This window comes from Maylandia zebra, linkage group LG2 (assembly GCF_041146795.1).
Source record: "Maylandia zebra isolate NMK-2024a linkage group LG2, Mzebra_GT3a, whole genome shotgun sequence".
In the NCBI taxonomy this organism is placed as follows: domain Eukaryota; kingdom Metazoa; phylum Chordata; class Actinopteri; order Cichliformes; family Cichlidae; genus Maylandia; species Maylandia zebra.
The window spans coordinates 7,210,505-7,229,430 of record NC_135168.1 but is presented as its reverse complement, the minus strand read 5'-3'; the positions used below and the strand labels follow the sequence as shown (position 1 = coordinate 7,229,430).

At 41.6% G+C, this 18,926-nt stretch overlaps 1 protein-coding gene and 1 long non-coding RNA gene across 2 annotated transcripts in view; both read left to right on the top strand.

The window, feature by feature from the left end:
* LOC143413230 (protein NLRC3-like) overlaps positions 1-18,926 on the top strand; it is a 154,699-nt gene that overhangs the window by 125,621 nt on the left and 10,152 nt on the right. The window contains exons 2-6 of the mRNA XM_076875998.1: positions 8,912-9,041; positions 14,044-14,122; positions 14,284-14,488; positions 14,617-16,414; positions 18,666-18,839. Coding sequence (XP_076732113.1) covers positions 8,926-9,041; positions 14,044-14,122; positions 14,284-14,488; positions 14,617-16,414; positions 18,666-18,839 — 2,372 coding nt within the window. The 5' untranslated portion in view covers positions 8,912-8,925. The remainder of the gene's footprint in view (positions 1-8,911; positions 9,042-14,043; positions 14,123-14,283; positions 14,489-14,616; positions 16,415-18,665; positions 18,840-18,926) is intronic.
* LOC112432149 (uncharacterized) overlaps positions 2,037-18,926 on the top strand; it is a 499,305-nt gene continuing 482,415 nt past the window's right edge. The window contains exons 1-2 of the long non-coding RNA XR_013100390.1: positions 2,037-2,217; positions 6,275-6,415. This is a non-coding gene — a long non-coding RNA (uncharacterized LOC112432149). The remainder of the gene's footprint in view (positions 2,218-6,274; positions 6,416-18,926) is intronic.

Genomic DNA, 18,926 nt, shown 5'->3' with positions numbered 1-18,926 from the left:
TTGTGTGTGTGCGTCTATGGTCATATCTAATGTGTACCTACAGACAAACACAAACACCTGGCATTGCACAAGAGTCTCTATGGAGCAACCTGCAGATGTCAGAGATGTGATTAGAGGGTAAAGTGGACTAGTGAGAGCATCTATGTTGTTGTTGTCTGCTGGGGGACAGCATCAGCTCCAGAGATGCATCAGGATCAGCAAACTAATCTGCAAGGCTGCAAGTGTCACTGAAGGAGTTTGAGTCAGTGAGGGACTCAAACTCACACAGCTGGTCAAGAAGGCTCAGCAGCTGCTGTATTTCCTGAGGAGGCTGAGGAAATTTGGTATGTTGGCCAAGATCCTCAGCAGGTTCTACAGCTGCACTGTGGAGAGCAGCCTGACAGCTGCATCACTGCATGGTACGGCAGCACTACTGCAAACCGCAAACGCCTGCAGAGAGTGATAACAACTGTGGAGAAGATCATCAGGACCCCGCTGCCCTCTCTGCAGAGCAGCTACCATCACAGAGTCCAGAGGAGAGACACACCTCTGCCCTCGAGACGAAGGTTCAGAAGTGTGAAATGTAGAACATCCAGACTCAACAACTCCATCTTCCCCACTGCTATCAGACTCCTGAACAGCTGACCGACCTCAAACTGCAGTTTGCACATCAGGTCACTTTGCACACTAAGTTCATTTTGCACATTAAACTCCATGTACATCCATGTACATCGACATCTGCAGACCACACGTGTCTTCAGTTACTTATTTGTACTTATTTCCAGTTATTTATCTTTTTATTTTATTTTTTTAAGTTATTTTTTATCCTTATTTTATCTTTTTATTTATTCTTATCTTGTTCTTTTAACCCTTATCTAACTTGGCATTGTGCACGGTGTGTTTAGATTCAGTTTAGATTCAGGGACATGGAGCCCCTGTTGATCCTCTACCTAATCACACGAGCCAAGGTGTGAAAACGGGTGTGGGTCTCAATCAGCCAAGGTCTTGGGTGAACCCATTGTGAGATCTAGCCCCACGCTATCATGTGATTTCCTGTGATCAAATGTCCCAGGATGTGAGTGGGCGTTAAGACGTCCATGTCCCTCTTCAAACAACTTAAAGAAGTCCAGACGCTTTTCTTTCCAAGCTCCTTCAACAACATCATTCATAGAACAGCTTCCAGCTTCTTTTGCTCGGCTACAGTTTGGATGGATTTGCATTTAAAGGTGCAACAAGACTAAAATGGTTAGGGTCAGGAGGTCAAAGGTCAGAGCTCCTGTGGGTCTGAGGGCGGCCTCACGCTGGAGAAGGATGAAGGAGTCTGACCTGAGCCAGTGTTTGACATGAACACATCAGCACTGCTGTCAGTGAGCCTAACGACAGCCGTTAGCATCATTTCAGTGTTTCAGTCATAAAAACACTTCCTGTCTCTGTGGTGGTTACAGTGACATCATGCAGTTTGTGCTTTGACCTCCAGAGGGCGACAAATCAGCACAGACAGAGAGCTCCATTCAAACTTTGCTGCCATCAGGAATAATTCTTCAAATATAATCATCAGTGTTTGAGCAGTTATGATATCAGGGACAATCTAGACATGTGTGACAATACTGAACATGTCACATGACACACCTCAAACATCATGTGATCCACTCTCAGTCTGCACTTTCATTCATGACTTCAACAGGTTGAAATGAGCTTTGAAGAAACATTCAGTGAAATAAATCTTTCATGGATTCATGTGAGCAGCAGATGAACTTTGTACCAACAACATCTTCAATAACAGAGTCTGAATGAAGCTCAGGTGTTGATGCTGCTCCCTGATTGGACGCTTGGTTTCAGCTCTGCTCTCAGTCTTTACTGCACAGGTGAAGGTAGAAAGTGTGACTGGATCTATAGACTGGAAACAGAGAAACATGCTGAACATTTGAAGCTTTGCAGCAGAAATGTTCATGTTACAAATACAGCAGAGCTGATCTGGGATCAGTGTGTTCACACCTGCAGCTACAACAAGGTTTCATGTCTCCACACGTCAGCATGTGAACTTTACTCTGACTCAGTCTGAGCAGTCAGACGGCATATTTTTAAAGTTAACACATCAGCACACACAGAGCTGAGCCCCTCCCACCTGTGCTGAGTTTCAGGTGGAGTCCCGCCTCCTTCCAGGAAGCAGCTCACCTGTGTGTCCGTGTTTAGTGTCCAGGTGTGGAGTGGAGCTTGTTGTTGGTGTGTGAAGAAACTGTAAGTTTGCTTTGTTTCCTCCTTTAACAGTTTGTCTTTAGGAACTTTACTGTTTGTTCAGCTCGTGTTTGATTTCTTCACACAACAAACTGTGTGTGTTTGTATTTCCGGTCTCTCCATTAAAGTCAGTGTGTAATGTTTTCCAACAAGGCCGAGTGTCTCCGCCATTTTCTGGCCTTGTGTGATCAGAGTCCGGGAATCAGACTAAACACACTGAATGTGGCCTGCGGCCCGTTCTTCGTACCTCGCTAAGTAAGTTAGCCGGATTAGATTGTTGACGATTTCGCGTGATCCTGGATCAGTCGGTTCCCCGAAGCTCATCCGGGACTTGCTGCCATAGCAACAGAGCCGTAAGCCTAAACCTGCTCGGGAGCAGGTTTACTTTATGTAAACAGGATTAGATCGCGGCCACGCAGGTATGTCCGCTTCATTTATACGAAAGCAACAGCGATATTCCACCACTGTTTCACCATAAATAAATAACATCAATGTAACTAAAGATAATGCAGCACTTGATCCTTTTATTGATGTCACACAGATACATACAGGTCATTCCCTAAAAAAGGGAAATGTACTATTAACATTCTATTACATGTATGTGATTATTACAGATGTAATTCATATTTCAGAGTAGTAATTGTAAATTACTTCGTGTAATCAAGATGAGAGACCACGGCTATAAAAGCGAGGGTGGATTTGGGAAGTCTGTCGCAGCCATGTCCTGTCCGTATACGCGAGCCACCCATTGCGGAAGGTGCAAGATTGATAAGGAGAGTCCTCAGAATCCAGCGTATATTGCGGGATAGACAGGATCCTTTAGCTCAGCGCGACAGTGTGCTCATTGAGAGATATCGATATTCCCGTGAGGGTATTATTCACTTAACCAACTTGTTGACGAGGGGGTGCAGGACCACCACCTGTCTTTTTTTGCTCTGCCCTTTTCTTGGTTGCTGTTATGAACAAACTAACAGAGTATTTCAGGGTCTCTTTCCAAGAGACTAAAAGCAATATAAGAGATAAATATTACCATTCTGTAGAATATTCTTATATTTCACTTTTACTTGTTCCCATGTTCTAGTGGGTCCTGTTGTGGCACTAATGTGTAAGGGGATATAATATAACATATTATAATATAATATAATGCCATATGATATTGGACAATATAGTGTCATATGATAGATCTACCGCCTACTGGTGTTGGCCAGAGGGGCCGATGGCGCGATATGGCAGCCTGGCTACAACTGTAGCTGCCTCCACCAGTGTGTGAGTGTGGGAGTGAATGAATAGTGGTATCGTAAAGCGCTTTGGGTGCCTTGGAAAGCGCTATATAAACCCAATCCATTATTATTATTATTATTAAATTACTTACGAGTTTAATTTGTCAGCAACTTTCTGCCAGCCCTCTCTCCTTGCTTTTGCAGCCTTTGCAGTGTTCCCTTGCATTTTAATTAAACTCTGAAACTCCTGAAATCCCTCACTCATGAGTTCTTGCTCTGCTGCCGGAAAATACCGACTGCGCCCCTTCGACATTTTCGCCGACCAATCAGCGGGTTGCCGATCAATGTTTCTACTATCGATGCGTAGCCCCTTTTACGACACCCAGTGATGTCACATTACTGCGTCCAGCTGTACTAATCGTCAACGACAGGTGTGTTCGGGGAACCGGATTAGCGAGCTCACGGTTAGCGCGATGATTTGGTCTTGGATGTGTCATTTGATCTTGGATGTAGTGAGCGACGTACGAAGAACGGGCCCCAGAGCTCAACCGGAGAGCCGCTGAGCTCCGGATGTTTTTATTTACACGCACAGCAGGAGACAGAGAGCGCACTTTGTAAATGAATACTTCGTATAGATGTGTGTTAGATACAGGTTCAACATGTCGGTCTTAAAAATACTGCGTCACAAACTGTTGGCTCCTCTCCAACAGGAAGAAGTGTTACAAAACACACGAAACTGAACTAAATTAACTAAATTATTGAGAATGATCAATGAAATGATTTTGGAAAACTGATTAACATTTTACAGGAAATGGCCTGTTAGTGTTGTTAGTTTGGCTAAAAAAAAAGACTGAGTCACTGCTTTCAAAAAGTTCCGTTTTTATCATAAAATCTACATTAATCTACCTCAGTCCAGCCTCTGACCCCGTAAATATATAATAAATAAAAAATCAAATATAAACTGAAACAAGCAAACTCACCGTGGAAACTAACTGAAACTAAACAGAATTAAAAACACAAAGTGTAAAAGAAATGGAAATAAAAACTAATTAAAAATTACAAAACTACAACAACCTTGCTGTCTGTGGATATGTTTTGGGTGGAGGTTTCAGCCACCACAGACGTCTGCCTTCATTTGTCTGTAAGTCAGTGAGATCATTTAAAGATGGTTACATATCTGCCACAGTGTTAATTTAAAGTTCTCACCCTTCGTGTTCAGAGGCAGCAGGTGGAGGGACAGCAGAGGACTTTGTTTTTTAAAACAAATTTGATTCAGCAGGTCGGCCTCTGTTAAAAATATCACGAACTGTCCGCTCAGACTGTTCACACTGAAACAAAGATGGAGGATAAAACATGTTTTACATTTCTCAGACTGAACAAACGTTACTGTATTAAGTTTAAAACACTGTTAATAAATCGGAACATTTAAAGATGCTTCAGTCACGGTTTTTATATTAATAGTAAGTCAGATGTTGAGCTTTGGCGTGAAAAAAGTTTTTCTTTTTTCCTGGTGAGGAAAAAAGTTTGAAAAAAATCAGTTTTAAGTTTTATATATACATATTTGATTTGTACGGGACTCATATTTTAATACTAAAGTAAACCTTTTGTCTTCTGTCTGTACAAAATACCAGATATTAAAGTGCGGATGTTACAGATGTTTATATCTATATTTTATTATGAAACAGAACAAATGAACAGTTTAGCACAAACAAACGTTAACATGTAGATATTGTACTAAACTGCAGTGAATATGAACTCAAACTTTGACTTTTAGAAGATTAAACTTTATAGTGACGTGTAGGAGAGGAACAGATGAACACGAACTTTGACATTTGAATACAAACGAGTGATTCTGAGCATTTTTTTTCTCACCTCTCATCATCTTATAATATATTTGCTTATTCTTCATAAACAGTAAAAAAAAATTAGATCAGTGGATCTATTTTACCGTTTTAATGGCAGAATGGACAGAAGTTTTATATCTCTGTGTTTATTTTTGAGGGGATCACTGTATATCAGGACTGTTATAGTTTAATATTATTTCTGTTCAACTGCTTGAGCAAAAAAGCTTAAAGTTTGAAACCAGGAGTTTCCATAGTGAGTTAAAAATATTTGCACAGCAGCTCCGAGAACTTTTATCAATATTTCTTTGAATCCTCTAAATTTCATTCATAGGTGTTGGACTGTTCATAGGTCTCAATAAAGTTTGTTTCAAATGAAACTTAGTGGAAAATTCCTTCTTATGCTGCATTCAGGAGCACCAGTAAAACCTCGGTTCTCCAGAGATTAGAAACGCTTTGGGTCACATGAATGGCGGCCATGAAAACGACATTCTTGTATGAGAACCAAGAAATGTTGATTTCTCAGGGAACATTACTGATAATTAAGAATTTAGAGAAAGACACAAACATATTTATTTTAATAAAAGCTGAACCTGCTCAGTGGAAAAACAGAAATGTGTTACGGCCCTAGCAGGGCCTCCTCCTGAAGGTGCCTGTGTGGGAGTGTCCTTCAATGGCTTCTGCCTGAGGTGCCAGCTTTCCCTTTTACACAGCTGACTCTCGTCAGTAATCAAAAGTATTTAATCCCAGGGAAAGGTGAGCTCTGGGCCAGAGTGCCATGTGAGTGGTTGCAGCTAGTGAGCTGCTCTTTCTTTCTGGCTTACATTTTACTTTATTGACCAACGCCTGAGTTTTGTTTGTTTTCTTAAATGGTGATAGCGGCTTGTCCGTCTCTTTTAGTTGAGCTACTTGAATAAAACTCTTTAATTTAACCCCTTTGCCTTCTTGTCTCCTTTTTCTGACCCGGACACTTTTTGTTACTTCCCCCTCACCGCCTAGAGCCCTCAGGGGAACGTAACAAATGAGACGAGATTAAATCTGACATCACGAAGTTAAACTGTCAGAAACTCTTCTGAAAATCTGCCTCCTCCCCCCCTGTGCTGAGCTTCAGGTGGAGTCCTGCCTCCTTCCAGGACGGCTGTAAGTTTGCTTTGTTTCCTCCTAAAACAGTTTGTCTTTAGGAACTTTAGGGGCTTTTTTTCTCCTCATGAACATGATGTGAGACAGAGGACAGAGCTGCTTGTGTTCTGCTTTTTTGGGTTTCCCTCAATAAGCTGCTCCCTTTATGTTCTCAGTTCTTCTGTATCTAATGTCAGCATGTGAGTCATCTTCAAACACAAGCTGAACATGTTTTCATGGTAGCATCGGTAGGATTCATGGAAAAAGCACTGATTCAGGTCACTAACCAGGTTCAGGGGGATGACTGGAGTATTTCCCAAACAGAGACATCCTGCGGGGACCTTTGTTCTCTTGTAGACTCTGATATTGTTTCCAATGTTTCCAATAACAAAAGAGAAAATCTGTTTGATTCATTTTTCTTTCTTTCTTTTGTAGATATAGAGATATACCTCTAGGTTAGATTTATTTCTCTGAACCTCCACAGCTGCAGGTGGAGGAGATGGTGTCTCCATCAGCAGATTCAGTGGAAAGGCCGGACTTAAAGGAGGCTTCAAAAGGCTTCCAGACAGGATGAACTGGGCTAAGTGACAGAGAGGATAGAAAGGATTGTTTTGAACTTTGAATCATATAAAATCATTCCTGTAGTGTATAAATGTATGTATAAAAACATTGTAACATTTGAATGTCACAGCATATCTGAGTGAAGAATAAGTCAGTGTCATTAGCTTGTATAAAACAGCCTCAATTCACCAAAGACATCTTGCTTAACTATAGCTGAGAGCCAATAAGCAGATTTTTAGAGCCCAGATCTAAAAATGTCTAAGAACAGTTGGTTCATAGACCCTTGGTCTGAGGAACAGAATATAACAACACACTACTTAATCTAGTGAGTAACTAAGTAATGTACTGCATTACTTTTAAGAAAAGCAAGAAGAAGAACCCGAACAGAGCAAATCAGCATGTGAACTTTACCCTGACTCAGTCTGAGCAGTCAGACGGCTTTTTTTTTTTTTTTTTTTTGGAGTAACACATAAAGGTGTGACACACACACTTAAATCCAATCTGAAGTGAGACTCAAAGTTCAGTTTGTACATAAACAGTAAAAGAAACTGCATTTACAGTATTTCACAGAACTGAGTACACTGATTTTCCTGCCTCCATCAGTCTGTGGAGGAGGTGGAGCTGCTGCTCTCACTGACACACTGACTGCAGAATGAGCTCAGCTGCTGTTCCACAGTAACTGCTGCGAGGTGGACACATCTGTTTGACCATAACCAGTTACTGTGTCAACAGCTGTTGGAGGTCAGGGGTCTTTATAATTACAGTGCAGGTGGATATGCATCCACCTGCACTGCACCATATGTATGCATATCTATGAAGCGCCTTGAGGCGACTTTTGTTGTGATTTGGCGCTATATAAATAAATTGAATTGAATTGAATGTAGTGTAGAACTGAATTAAACATGCTGATGTTATCTGTTTAAAATCCTTCATTACAAATATTGGATCTGCTTCAACAGGAAGTAATTATGACAACAATACAAAGGTTGTTGGGTTTGATATTTAGACTGACTTAATTAGATAATGGTAAATGGCCTGTATTTGTACAGCGCTTTACTAGTCCCTAAGGACCCCAAAGCACTTTACACAACCAGTCATCCACCCATTCAAACACACATTCACAGACTGGTGATGGCAGCTACATTGTAGCCACAGCCACCCTGGGGCGCACTGACAGAGGAAACATTCCACAACGTCAACACAACATCAACACAAGTACAGAAACAAACTGTCACTTCTAATTTTTCTTATTAATAGTGAATCGGTGTGTGTCAGTGAATGCATCGTGTGTGCTTCAGGCTCCATCTAGTGGCCTGATAGTAGAGCAGCTGATGGCAGCTTCCTCTGCCTCACACTGCTGTCTGACTGCATTCAGCTGACACTGAGATGAAGCAGGAAAGAAGCAGCTGATGGTAAATGGCCTGCATTTGTAGCGCTTTTCTACTCCATAGGACCCCAAAGCACTTTACACTACATTCAGTCATTCACCCATCCACACACACATTCACACACTGGTGATGGCAGCTAGATTGTAGCCACAGCCACCCTGGGGTGCACTGACAGAGGCGAGGCTGCCGGACACAGGCGCCACCGGGCCCTCTGACCACCTCCAGTAGGCAAACACGGGGTTAGTATCTTGCCCAAGGATATTTGGCACGCAGCCAGAATGCAGCCTGGGATTGAACCACCGACCTTCTGATTAGTGGCTGACCTGCTCTGCCACCTGAGCTACAGCCACCCTAAAAATATATTTGGACAGCACACATGATGGAAAGGAGGATTTCAGTTGATGCACATGAATGATTTGTGTTTCCTCTGCAGGTAGAAAGTGTGTGTGAGCTGATGTGAATCATGTGACCTGGTTTCTAGGTCACATGACAGGTCAGAGGTCGGCGACTGTAACTCAGTGACTGCTGTTAATGTGAACTCACTGAGTGTTTGTGGTTTACCTCTCAGACTGACTGAAGACGATGATGGAGGAAGAGGAGGACAGAGCAGAGTCTGCAGGGTCCAGCTGTCCGTCTGTGAGGAGTGACCGGTCCAAAGGTCTAAATCCAGAGTTCAGTGGTGAACCTGGAGCAACGAGGTCAGAGAGCTGAACTCACTGAGTAACAGAAATAATTCTGCACTGACATTATAATCAGTGTTGACTCTGGTTGATTGTCTGACTGTGTTTGTGAGCTGAGAGGAAATGAAAATGAGATTGTAACAAAAATCAGTTTTGTCCAGTTTTCCTGTAAAAAGCTGAACTCTAACCTAAGAGGATGTTACTGACAGGAAACAGCTGCATTATCTGCAGTCTGTGTGATCACAGCTGCTTCAATCATGTTTGTGTCTGCAGAGGTCAGAGGTCACAGTCTGCAGGGTCCAGCTGTCCGTCCGTGAGGAGTGATGAGTCCAAACCTCAACCTCCAGACTTCAGTGGTGAACCTGGACAAACTAGGTCAGAGAGCTGTGATGACTCCTTTACATGTTTGTGTTTCCTGGATAAATATGACCTGAAACACCCTCAGATTTTTACAAAGATTCATTAAAAAGAAAACAATATTGGCTAAGCTTAGAGTGAATCTCCATGAATAAATGTAAGTCAGTATTCAGTTCAATTAAATTTTATTTATACAGCTCAAATCACAATAATGGCTGCCTTAGAGTATTTTACAGTATATTATAAGGTAGACCCTACAATAATACATACAGAGAAAAACCCAACAGTCATATACAGTGGGGCAAAAAAGTATTTAGTCAGCCACCGATTGTGCAAGTTCCCCCACCTAAAATGATGACAGAGGTCAGTAATTTGCACCAGAGGTACACTTCAACTGTGAGAGACAGAATGTGAAAAAAAAATCCATGAATTCACATGGTAGGATTTGTAAAGAATTTATTCGTAAATTAGGGTGGAAAATAAGTATTTGGTCACCTCAAACATGGAAAATCTCTGGCTCTCACAGACCTGTAACGTCTTCTGTAAGAAGCTTTTCTGTCCCCCACTCGTTACCTGTATGAATGGCACCTGTTTGAACTCATCATCTGTATAAAAGACACCTGTCCACAGCCTCAAACAGTCAGACTCCAAACTCCGCCATGGCCAAGACCAAAGAGCTCTCGAAGGACACCAGGAAAAGTATTGTAGACCTGCACCAGACTGGGAAGAGTGAATCTACAATAGGCAAGCAGCTTGGTGTGAAAAAATCAACTGTGGGAGCAATCATCAGAAAATGGAAGACATACAAGACCACTGATAATCTCCCACGATCTGGGGCTCCACGCAAGATCTCATCCCGTGGGGTCAAAATGATCATGAGAACGGTGAGCAAAGATCCCAGAACCACACGGGGGGACCTGGTGAATGACCTGCAGAGAGCTGGGACCAAAGTAACAAAGGTCACCATCAGTAACACACTACAACGGCAGGGAATCAAATCCCGCAGTGCCAGACGTGTTCCGCTGCTGAAGCCAGTGCATGTCCAGGCCCGTCTGAAGTTTGCCAGAGAGCACATGGATGATACAGCAGAGGATTGGGAGAATGTCATGTGGTCAGATGAAACCAAAGTAGAACTTTTTGGTATAAACTCAACTCGTCGTGTTTGGAGGACGAAGAATACTGAGTTGCATCCCAAGAACACCATACCTACTGTGAAGCATGGGGGTGGAAACATCATGCTATGGGGCTGTTTTTCTGCCAAGGGGACAGGACGACTGATCCGTGTTAAGGACAGAATGAATGGGGCCATGTATCGTGAGATTTTGAGCCAAAACCTCCTTCCATCAGTGAGAACTTTGAAGATGAAACGAGGCTGGGTCTTCCAACATGACAATGATCCAAAACACCCCGCCCGGGCAACAAAGGAGTGGCTCCGTAAGAAGCATTTGAAAGTCCTGGAGTGGCCTAGCCAGTCTCCAGACCTCAACCCCATAGAAAATCTGTGGCGGGAGTTGAAAGTTCGTGTTGCTCGGCGACAGCCCCAAAACATCACTGCTCTCGAGAAGATCTGCATGGAGGAATGGGCCAAAATACTAGCTACTGTGTGTGCAAACCTGGTAAAGACCTATAGTAAACGTTTGACCTCTGTTATTGCCAACAAAGGTTATGTTACAAAGTATTGAGTTGTATTTTTGTTATTGACCAAATACTTATTTTCCACCCTGATTTACGAATAAATTCTTTACAAATCCTACCATGTGAATTCATGGATTTTTTTTTTCACATTCTGTCTCTCACAGTTGAAGTGTACCTCTGGTGCAAATTACTGACCTCTGTCATCATTTTAGGTGGGGGAACTTGCACAATCGGTGGCTGACTAAATACTTTTTTGCCCCACTGTAACCCATATGAGGAAGCACTTTGGCAACAGTGGGAAGGAAAAACTCCCTTTTAACAGGAAGTAACCTCCGGCTGAACCAGGCTCAGGGAGGGGCGGGGCCATCTGCTGCGACCGGTTGGGGTGAGAGAAGGAAGACAGGATAAAGACATGCTGTGGAAGAGAGACAGAGATTAATAACACCCATATGGAAAAGAAATAGTAAAAACTTATATGATTTACTCATGAAAGTGGCCACTTTCTCATTACTTTCATATATTGTTTTAGTAAGTATCCAAAACATACAAGTTTCATTATATAATTTTTCAATGGATCTTATATCTGTTTTCACTCTTGTATGCTTTTCATACAAGTTTCACACACAAACTTTATAAGATTTTCCATATGGGCAAGTACGATACATTCAATACAGAGAGGTCTATTAACACATAGTGAGTGAAGAAGAAACACCCAGTGCATCATGGGAATCCCCCGGCAGCCTACGTCTATTGCAGCATAGCTAAGGGAGGATTCAGGGTCACCTGGTCCAGCCCTAACTATATGCTTTAGCAAAAAGGAAAGTTTGAAGCCTAATCTTAAAAGTAGAGATAGTGTATGTCTCTTGAATCCAAACTGGAAGCTGGTTCCACAGAAGAGGGGTCTGAAAACTGAAGGCTCTGCCTCCCATTCTACTTTTAAAGTAGAATAGAATGAAGTAAGACCAGTTCATCTTCTGCTCACAGAACTGTTGACAGAAATTTGTACTCTAAGAGGATGTTACTGACAGGAAACAGCTGCATTATCTGCAGTCTGTGTCATCACAGCTGCTTCAATCATGTTTGTGTCTGCAGAGGTCAGAGGTCACAGTCTGCAGAGTCCAGCTGTCCGTCTGTGAAGAGTGCCTGTTACGAACCTCAACCTCCAGACTTCAGTAATGAAGCTGGACCAATGAGGTCAGAGACCTGTGATGATGAGATGTTTGTATTTTCCTGGATAAATATGACCAAAGATTCATTAAAAAGATACAAATATTAGACTTTGTCCTTTAGCGCTGTGTGGCAGGCAGGATTGGACCCAAACACAACAGGATGAAGCCACAGAGGCAGCTTTATTTCAGCTGTGAACATGCAAACAGTCTGAGAGGTCACAAAGACACCCAGCAGCTAAAGCCTGAATCATACTTGCTGCTGTTAATGAGACTCCATCAGGACAACACTGAACCACAGTGGTGTTCATGCTGGCTCAGCTCCGGGCTGACTGTCATAGGGTTGTGTCAACATGGCACCTGTGTGTGTAGCTGTTAGCTGTTCTGTTCATGGTTGCTTTGTTTCTTCTACGCTTCTGGTTTATGACTTCCAATCACTCCTAAATATCTGAGCTACTGTTGAGGAGCAGTCCTGACTGGCCCCAGGATGTCAGGAATGATCAAATATCCCAACTGTGCTAGAGATCGTACCAGTGTTCCTCCGCCTCAGATACAGCTGACCATTTTCTTTGTTCTTATAAAAAATTAAATCATTCCTTATGTTTAGATAGATTCATCCATTCAGACAAACAACAACTTATTTCCCGTTAAATTCAACCTGCTTGGAAATTCTTGATCCCATTGGTCCTCTCACAATCAGTAGTGTAAAACCTAAAACCCAGCCTTGGTTGAATAATGTTACCAGATCATTGCTAAATAATCAGAAGGCTGTAAGAGCAGCAGAAACAAAGTATTGCTCCAAGATCATGTCTAACATCTGTCAAGGACCTCATATTTTATTTAGTGTTATTAACTCAGCTCTAAATCCTCCTACTGCTGCTCCTCTTGTAGCATCATTGAGTCTCAGGAGAAAGACAGACTGTGACACAAAGAAAATAAGTCGTTCTTCCAAAGGACGGTTGAATAATAATATAATATGTTTTAGAAGCACCAAACAAACTCAAACTCTGGATCCTAATCCAGCAGAAACATGGTAGATGTGCCTGAAGTGAAAATCCACCATCACCCAGAGCTGAAGCTGTTCTGTGTAAAGGACTCAAATTCCGTCCGTGATGTAAGATTGATCAGCAGCTACAAAAATGTTCATAGTTGCTGCAGATTCCGTAGGAAAAGTTTCACATTTGTATCTTATAGATGGAGAACACTTTGTGCCTTCTGGAGATCAGTTCATCTTCTGCTCACTGAACTGTTGACACAAACAGACATTTGAAGCTTTTCCATGTAAATGCTTGGAGGCTTCAAACATCCATCTGTCCACACAGGCTGATGTTTTACTGCTGTGTGTGTGGGAACATAAGTCTGAAGCATCGTCTTACTCTGCACACATAACGACAACTGTGAGCCAATGGATGTGTAGACTATCAGCATGACAACATGTTGTTTGAGGTCAGTCCCAAAGTCAATCTGTGACCGTTTAAACTCCAGAATCATCTCCTGCTGTTGTTGTAGGTTCACTGCAGCTAACAAACTTTTACAGGACAAAAGCTGTTAAAAAAAGTGAAGAGCAGCAACAACACACAGCTCAAAGTTCAATACTAATGCACACACTCAGGAGAATTATTCATAAACTTGATTTTTTTTTTCAATTTAATGAAGTTTCAAAGTTTCTTCTAAGCTTTGCAACATCATCCCTTGCATCAAAGCTGAAAGAGAGTCCATGAAAAACTGACTAAAGATTACTAATATTCTCTTAATCTGAGACCTTAAAACTTGACAAAGTTGATTCAGATTAAGTTATTTTAGCGGAAAACTACTGGATCTTTATCCTGTGCTTTAACTAATTCTTGATGATTCCTCCACAGAGTGGACCAGGAGAGCTCAGAGGTTCCCAGTGGTCAGCCTGCCCAGCAGCATCAAACACAGCTGGACTCCATATTTATGGTCTGTACATGTACAACAACTACTTTTCCATCTATTCTGTTCACAGTCATCTCCATGCTGCTCTTTGTAGACCAGTGGATCGTCAGTGTGTCCAACATGGATCTGATGTTTGGCTCCATGATTTCAGTCTGATTGGCTCATTCATAAATATTCTATTCCAGCTGCTGGAGGACAACATCATCACTTTTGTGAAGAACGAGCTGAAGAAGATGCAAAAGGTTCTGAGTTCAGATTACCCAGAATGCTTAGAGACTCAGAGGGAGGATAATGAGCAGAGGAGGAGCAGCAGAGAGGCATTTATGAAGATCACAGTGGATTTCCTGAGGAGAATGAAGCAGGAGGGGCTGGCTGACCATCTGCAGAGAAGTAAGAAGATTTCTATAAAGTTTCTAGCTATTTAATAAATAAACTATTGTTTTAAGAGATGGACCAAAGTGTAACCAAATATCAGCACTTTAAAAAGATGAGGCATAATATTCTGTATTTGTTTACAGAGAATTTTCCTACAGTATGCCAACGTAAGGTAAAATTGACACTGCAAAAGAAGTTCCAGTGTGTGTTTGAGGGGATTGCGAAAGCTGGAAACCCAACCCTCCTGAATCAGATCTACACAGAGCTCTACATCACAGAGGGCGAGACTGCAGAGGTCAATGATGAACATGAGGTCAGACAGATTGAAACAGCATCCAGGAAACCAGACAGACCAGAAACAACAATCAGACAAGAAGACATCTTTAAAGCCTCACCTGGAAGAGATGAACCAATCAGAACTGTGCTGACAAAGGGAGTGGCTGGCATTGGGAAAACAGTCTTAACACAGAAATACACCCTGGACTGGGCTGAAGACAAAGCCAACCAGGACATCCAGTTCATATTTCCATTCACTTTCAGAGAGCTGAATGTGCTGAAAGAGGAAAAGTTCAGCTTGGTGGGACTTGTTCATCACTTCTTTGCTGAAACCAAAGAAGCAGGAATCTGCAGCTTTGAAGACTTCCAGGTTGTGTTCATCTTTGATGGTCTGGATGAGTGTCGACTTCCTCTGGACTTCCACAAAACTACAATCCTAACTCACCCTAGAAAGTCCACCTCATTGGATGTGCTGCTGATAAACCTCATCAGGGGGAAACTGCTTCCCTCTGCTCGCCTCTGGATAACCACACGACCTGCAGCAGCCAATCAGATCCCTCCTGACTGTGTTGGCATGGTGACAGAGGTCAGAGGGTTCACTGATCTACAGAAAAAGAAGTACTTCAGGAAGAGATTCAGAGATAAGAAGCAAGCCAGCAAGATCATCTCCCACATCAAGACATCACGAAGCCTCTACATCATGTGCCACATCCCAGTCTTCTGCTGGATCACTGCTACTGTTCTGGAGGATGTGCTGAAAACCAGAAAGAGAGGACAGCTGCCCAAGACCCTGACTGAGATGTACATCCACTTCCTGGTGGTTCAGGCCAAAGTGAAGAAGGTCAAGTATGATGGAGGAGCTGAGACAGAGCCACACTGGAGTCCAGAGAGCAGGAAGATGATTAAGTCACTGGGAAAACTGGCTTTTGATCAGCTGCAGAAAGGAAACCTGATCTTCTATGAATCAGACCTGACAGAGTGTGGCATCGATATCAGAGCAGCCTCAGTGTACTCAGGAGTGTTCACACAGATCTTTAAAGAGGAGAGAGGACTGTACCAGGACAAGGTGTTCTGCTTCATCCATCTGAGTGTTCAGGAGTTTCTGGCTGCTCTTCATGTCCACATGATCTTCATCAAGTTTGGACTCAATCTGCTGGAAGAACAACAAACAACCTCCAATAAGTCTGAAACAAGAGAATCTGCAGAGAAACACTTCTACCAGAGTGCTGTGAACAAGGCCTTAGAGAGTCCAAATGGACATCTGGACTTGTTCCTCCGCTTCCTCTTGGGTCTTTCACTGCAGACCAATCAGACTCTCCTACGGGGTAGCCTGAGACAGACAGATAGTAGCTCACAGATCAATAAGGAAATAGTTCAGTACATCAAGAAGAAGCTCAGTGAGAAAATGTCTGCAGAGAAAAGCATCAATCTGTTCCACTGTCTAAATGAACTGAATGATCATTCTCTAGTGGAGGAGATCCAACAGTCCCTGAAATCAGGAAGTCTCTCCACAGATAAACTGTCTCCTGCTCAGTGGTCAGCTCTGGTCTTCGTCTTACTGTCATCAAAAAAAGATCTGGATGTGTTTGACCTGAAGAAATACTCTGCTTCAGAGGAGGCTCTTCTGAGGCTGCTGCCAGTGGTCAAAGCCTCCAAAAAAGCACTGTAAGTCAATATGTAATCAAACCTTCGCTTTAAAACGTTTGTAATAGACAGTCACCCTAACCACCCTATGCTATCACACATCTGTATCCCAACATATCCCAAGGTCATTTAATTTAATGGGGGCGATCGTGGCCCTGGCTCCGACAGTCTCGGTCGTTGTGCCCTTGGGCAAGACACTTGACCTGTTGCCTACTGGTGGTGGTTGGAGGGCCCGGTGGCACCAGTGTCCGGCAGCCTCGCCTCTGTCAGTGCACCCAAGTGCAGCTGTGGCTACAATGTGGCTTGCCATCACCAGTGTGTAAATGTGTGTGTATGGGTGGGTGACTGAATGTAGTCTAAAGAGCTTTGGGGTCCTTAGGGACTAAGTATTAAATATAACAAATGGCCTGCATTTGTATAGCGCTTTACTCAGTCACAAGTATTAAATATAACAAAGCTGTAACTGATTTTTTTTATAGTGAACTAAATTGTTTAAAATTGTAGACATCAATGTCTTGATGCATGCTCAATCATCAGAATCAGAATCGTGTTAAGTAAATCTCCAAAAGTTGATTCTGTTCATCTGGACGTAGCGTTTTCAGTGGGAGAAACATTTCATCATCAATCTTATAAACAGTACGTAATGACTGAAACCAGCCCACTAGAAGAACATTGGGCTGGGAGGTCTCTGTGAATGGTACTTGTGGCCATTGATCAGTGGTCTTTGATCAGTGGTGGTGGTTGATCAATGGTCATGAGAATTTGCATATTTATGATGAAGGTGACCTCCCAGCCCATTGTTCCTCCAGTGGGCTGGTTTCAGTCATTATGCAAATGTGCTGTTTATGAGATTGGGGAAACCTGCAGTCAGCTGAGACTGAAGAAGTCACTTGGATGAGTGACAAAATGTTTCTCCCACAAAATGCTACGTCCAGATGAACATAGTCAACATTTGGAGATATATACATCAATGCAGATCTATAGGAAAAAATTAAAACAAAAGAGAAAATAAAGGTTTTGGCGTTTGAAATTTGAACTTGGACTAATTTTTGACACAACCTTTAAACATTTAAACTCAACAAGTTTTGATCTAAAAACCACATCCACACTGACCTGTGCACAAAAAACTCAACTAACATGGGATTTCTTTTTAATCCTTGTTTAAGGAGGTTTAATCTTTCTAAAACCCCTGGTTTTCGCCAGTTATTGTTCAACAAACTACATGGTTAGACTATCCATTTCTCAAAATAGAAGATTTAAAATAACCTAACGTAAATCAAATTAAAATATATGGTTCTGTGATATAGATATTAATTTGCCATTTAAATATATATTTAAATACGTTTAAAATAAAAACAAACATAAACAAAATATTCAGGGACCACTCTGTTCCTGCTTCGATATGAGTAAATATCTAAACCTTTGTCTATATTTATCTTTATTGGGATTTTTTCAACTTCTTTAGTTTCCAAAAGAAAATCAACCAATATTTTAAAATATATTTTTTATCTATTTAAAAAATATATATTAAAAAACATAAAAAATTGTGTTTTAAAGGTTTCCCTTGATCATAAAATTAAAACATTGGAAAGTTATAATCTCTCTTGTCAGCATGACCACATTTTAACTACTTGTTAACTACCTGTTTTTCCAACTTTATCCACAGTTCGTCGACTATTTACATTGTTAATTTCATATTTAGCTTGTTGGGCTAGTGCCAATGTAAGTTTGCAGAGACTGCTTCTTTGTCTTTCCCTTTTTATTCCTTTTATTTTCAGTAATTGCAACAGAACAGTATAAAACATTGCTTACTGCATATCTGCTTTTTCTGACAGCAATTTCAGTACCATTATTTTAGCCAGTTTTAAAAAACCGAGGGTGTGCAACCAGGTCCAGTACGGGATTTAAAAATATATATATATATAATTTTGAAGTATGAAGTTAGAGAACAAAAATCTAGAGCCCGATATTAGAAGAATATGTCATCTTTAAAATATGTGCATATATGCTTATCTAGCCCCCTTCAATCTATGTTAACTGTTGTTTTGAATCATAAATGCTGCAATTAGTCTCAAAGGCTCAAGCAGTATAGTATGAGTGTGCTATTGTGTACTGAGCCAATAAAACAATATCTACCAGCTCCTCACTGATTCCTACTTAGATAAATTTTTTATGTGTATATGTTTTTTTTTTTTACAAAGTTAATGCATGGTATGTATTAAATTGTTCGTTTTTTTGTCCATTTTATTTTGATTCCCCCCCTTTTCTTCAGACTGAGTCACTGTAACCTCTCAGAGAGAAGCTGTGAAGCTCTGTCGTCAGTTCTCAGCTCCCAAGCCTCCTGTCTGAGGTTGCTGGACCTGAATAATAACAACCTGCAGGATTCAGGAGTGAAGCTTTTGTCTACTGGGGTGAACAGTCCATACTGCAAACTGGAAATTCTGCGGTCAGATCAAGTGATATTAGGCTTTTTTTTCATCAAATAGCAAAAAACTCTGATAAGTCAACTTCATTCATATGTGTTTGTACTTTT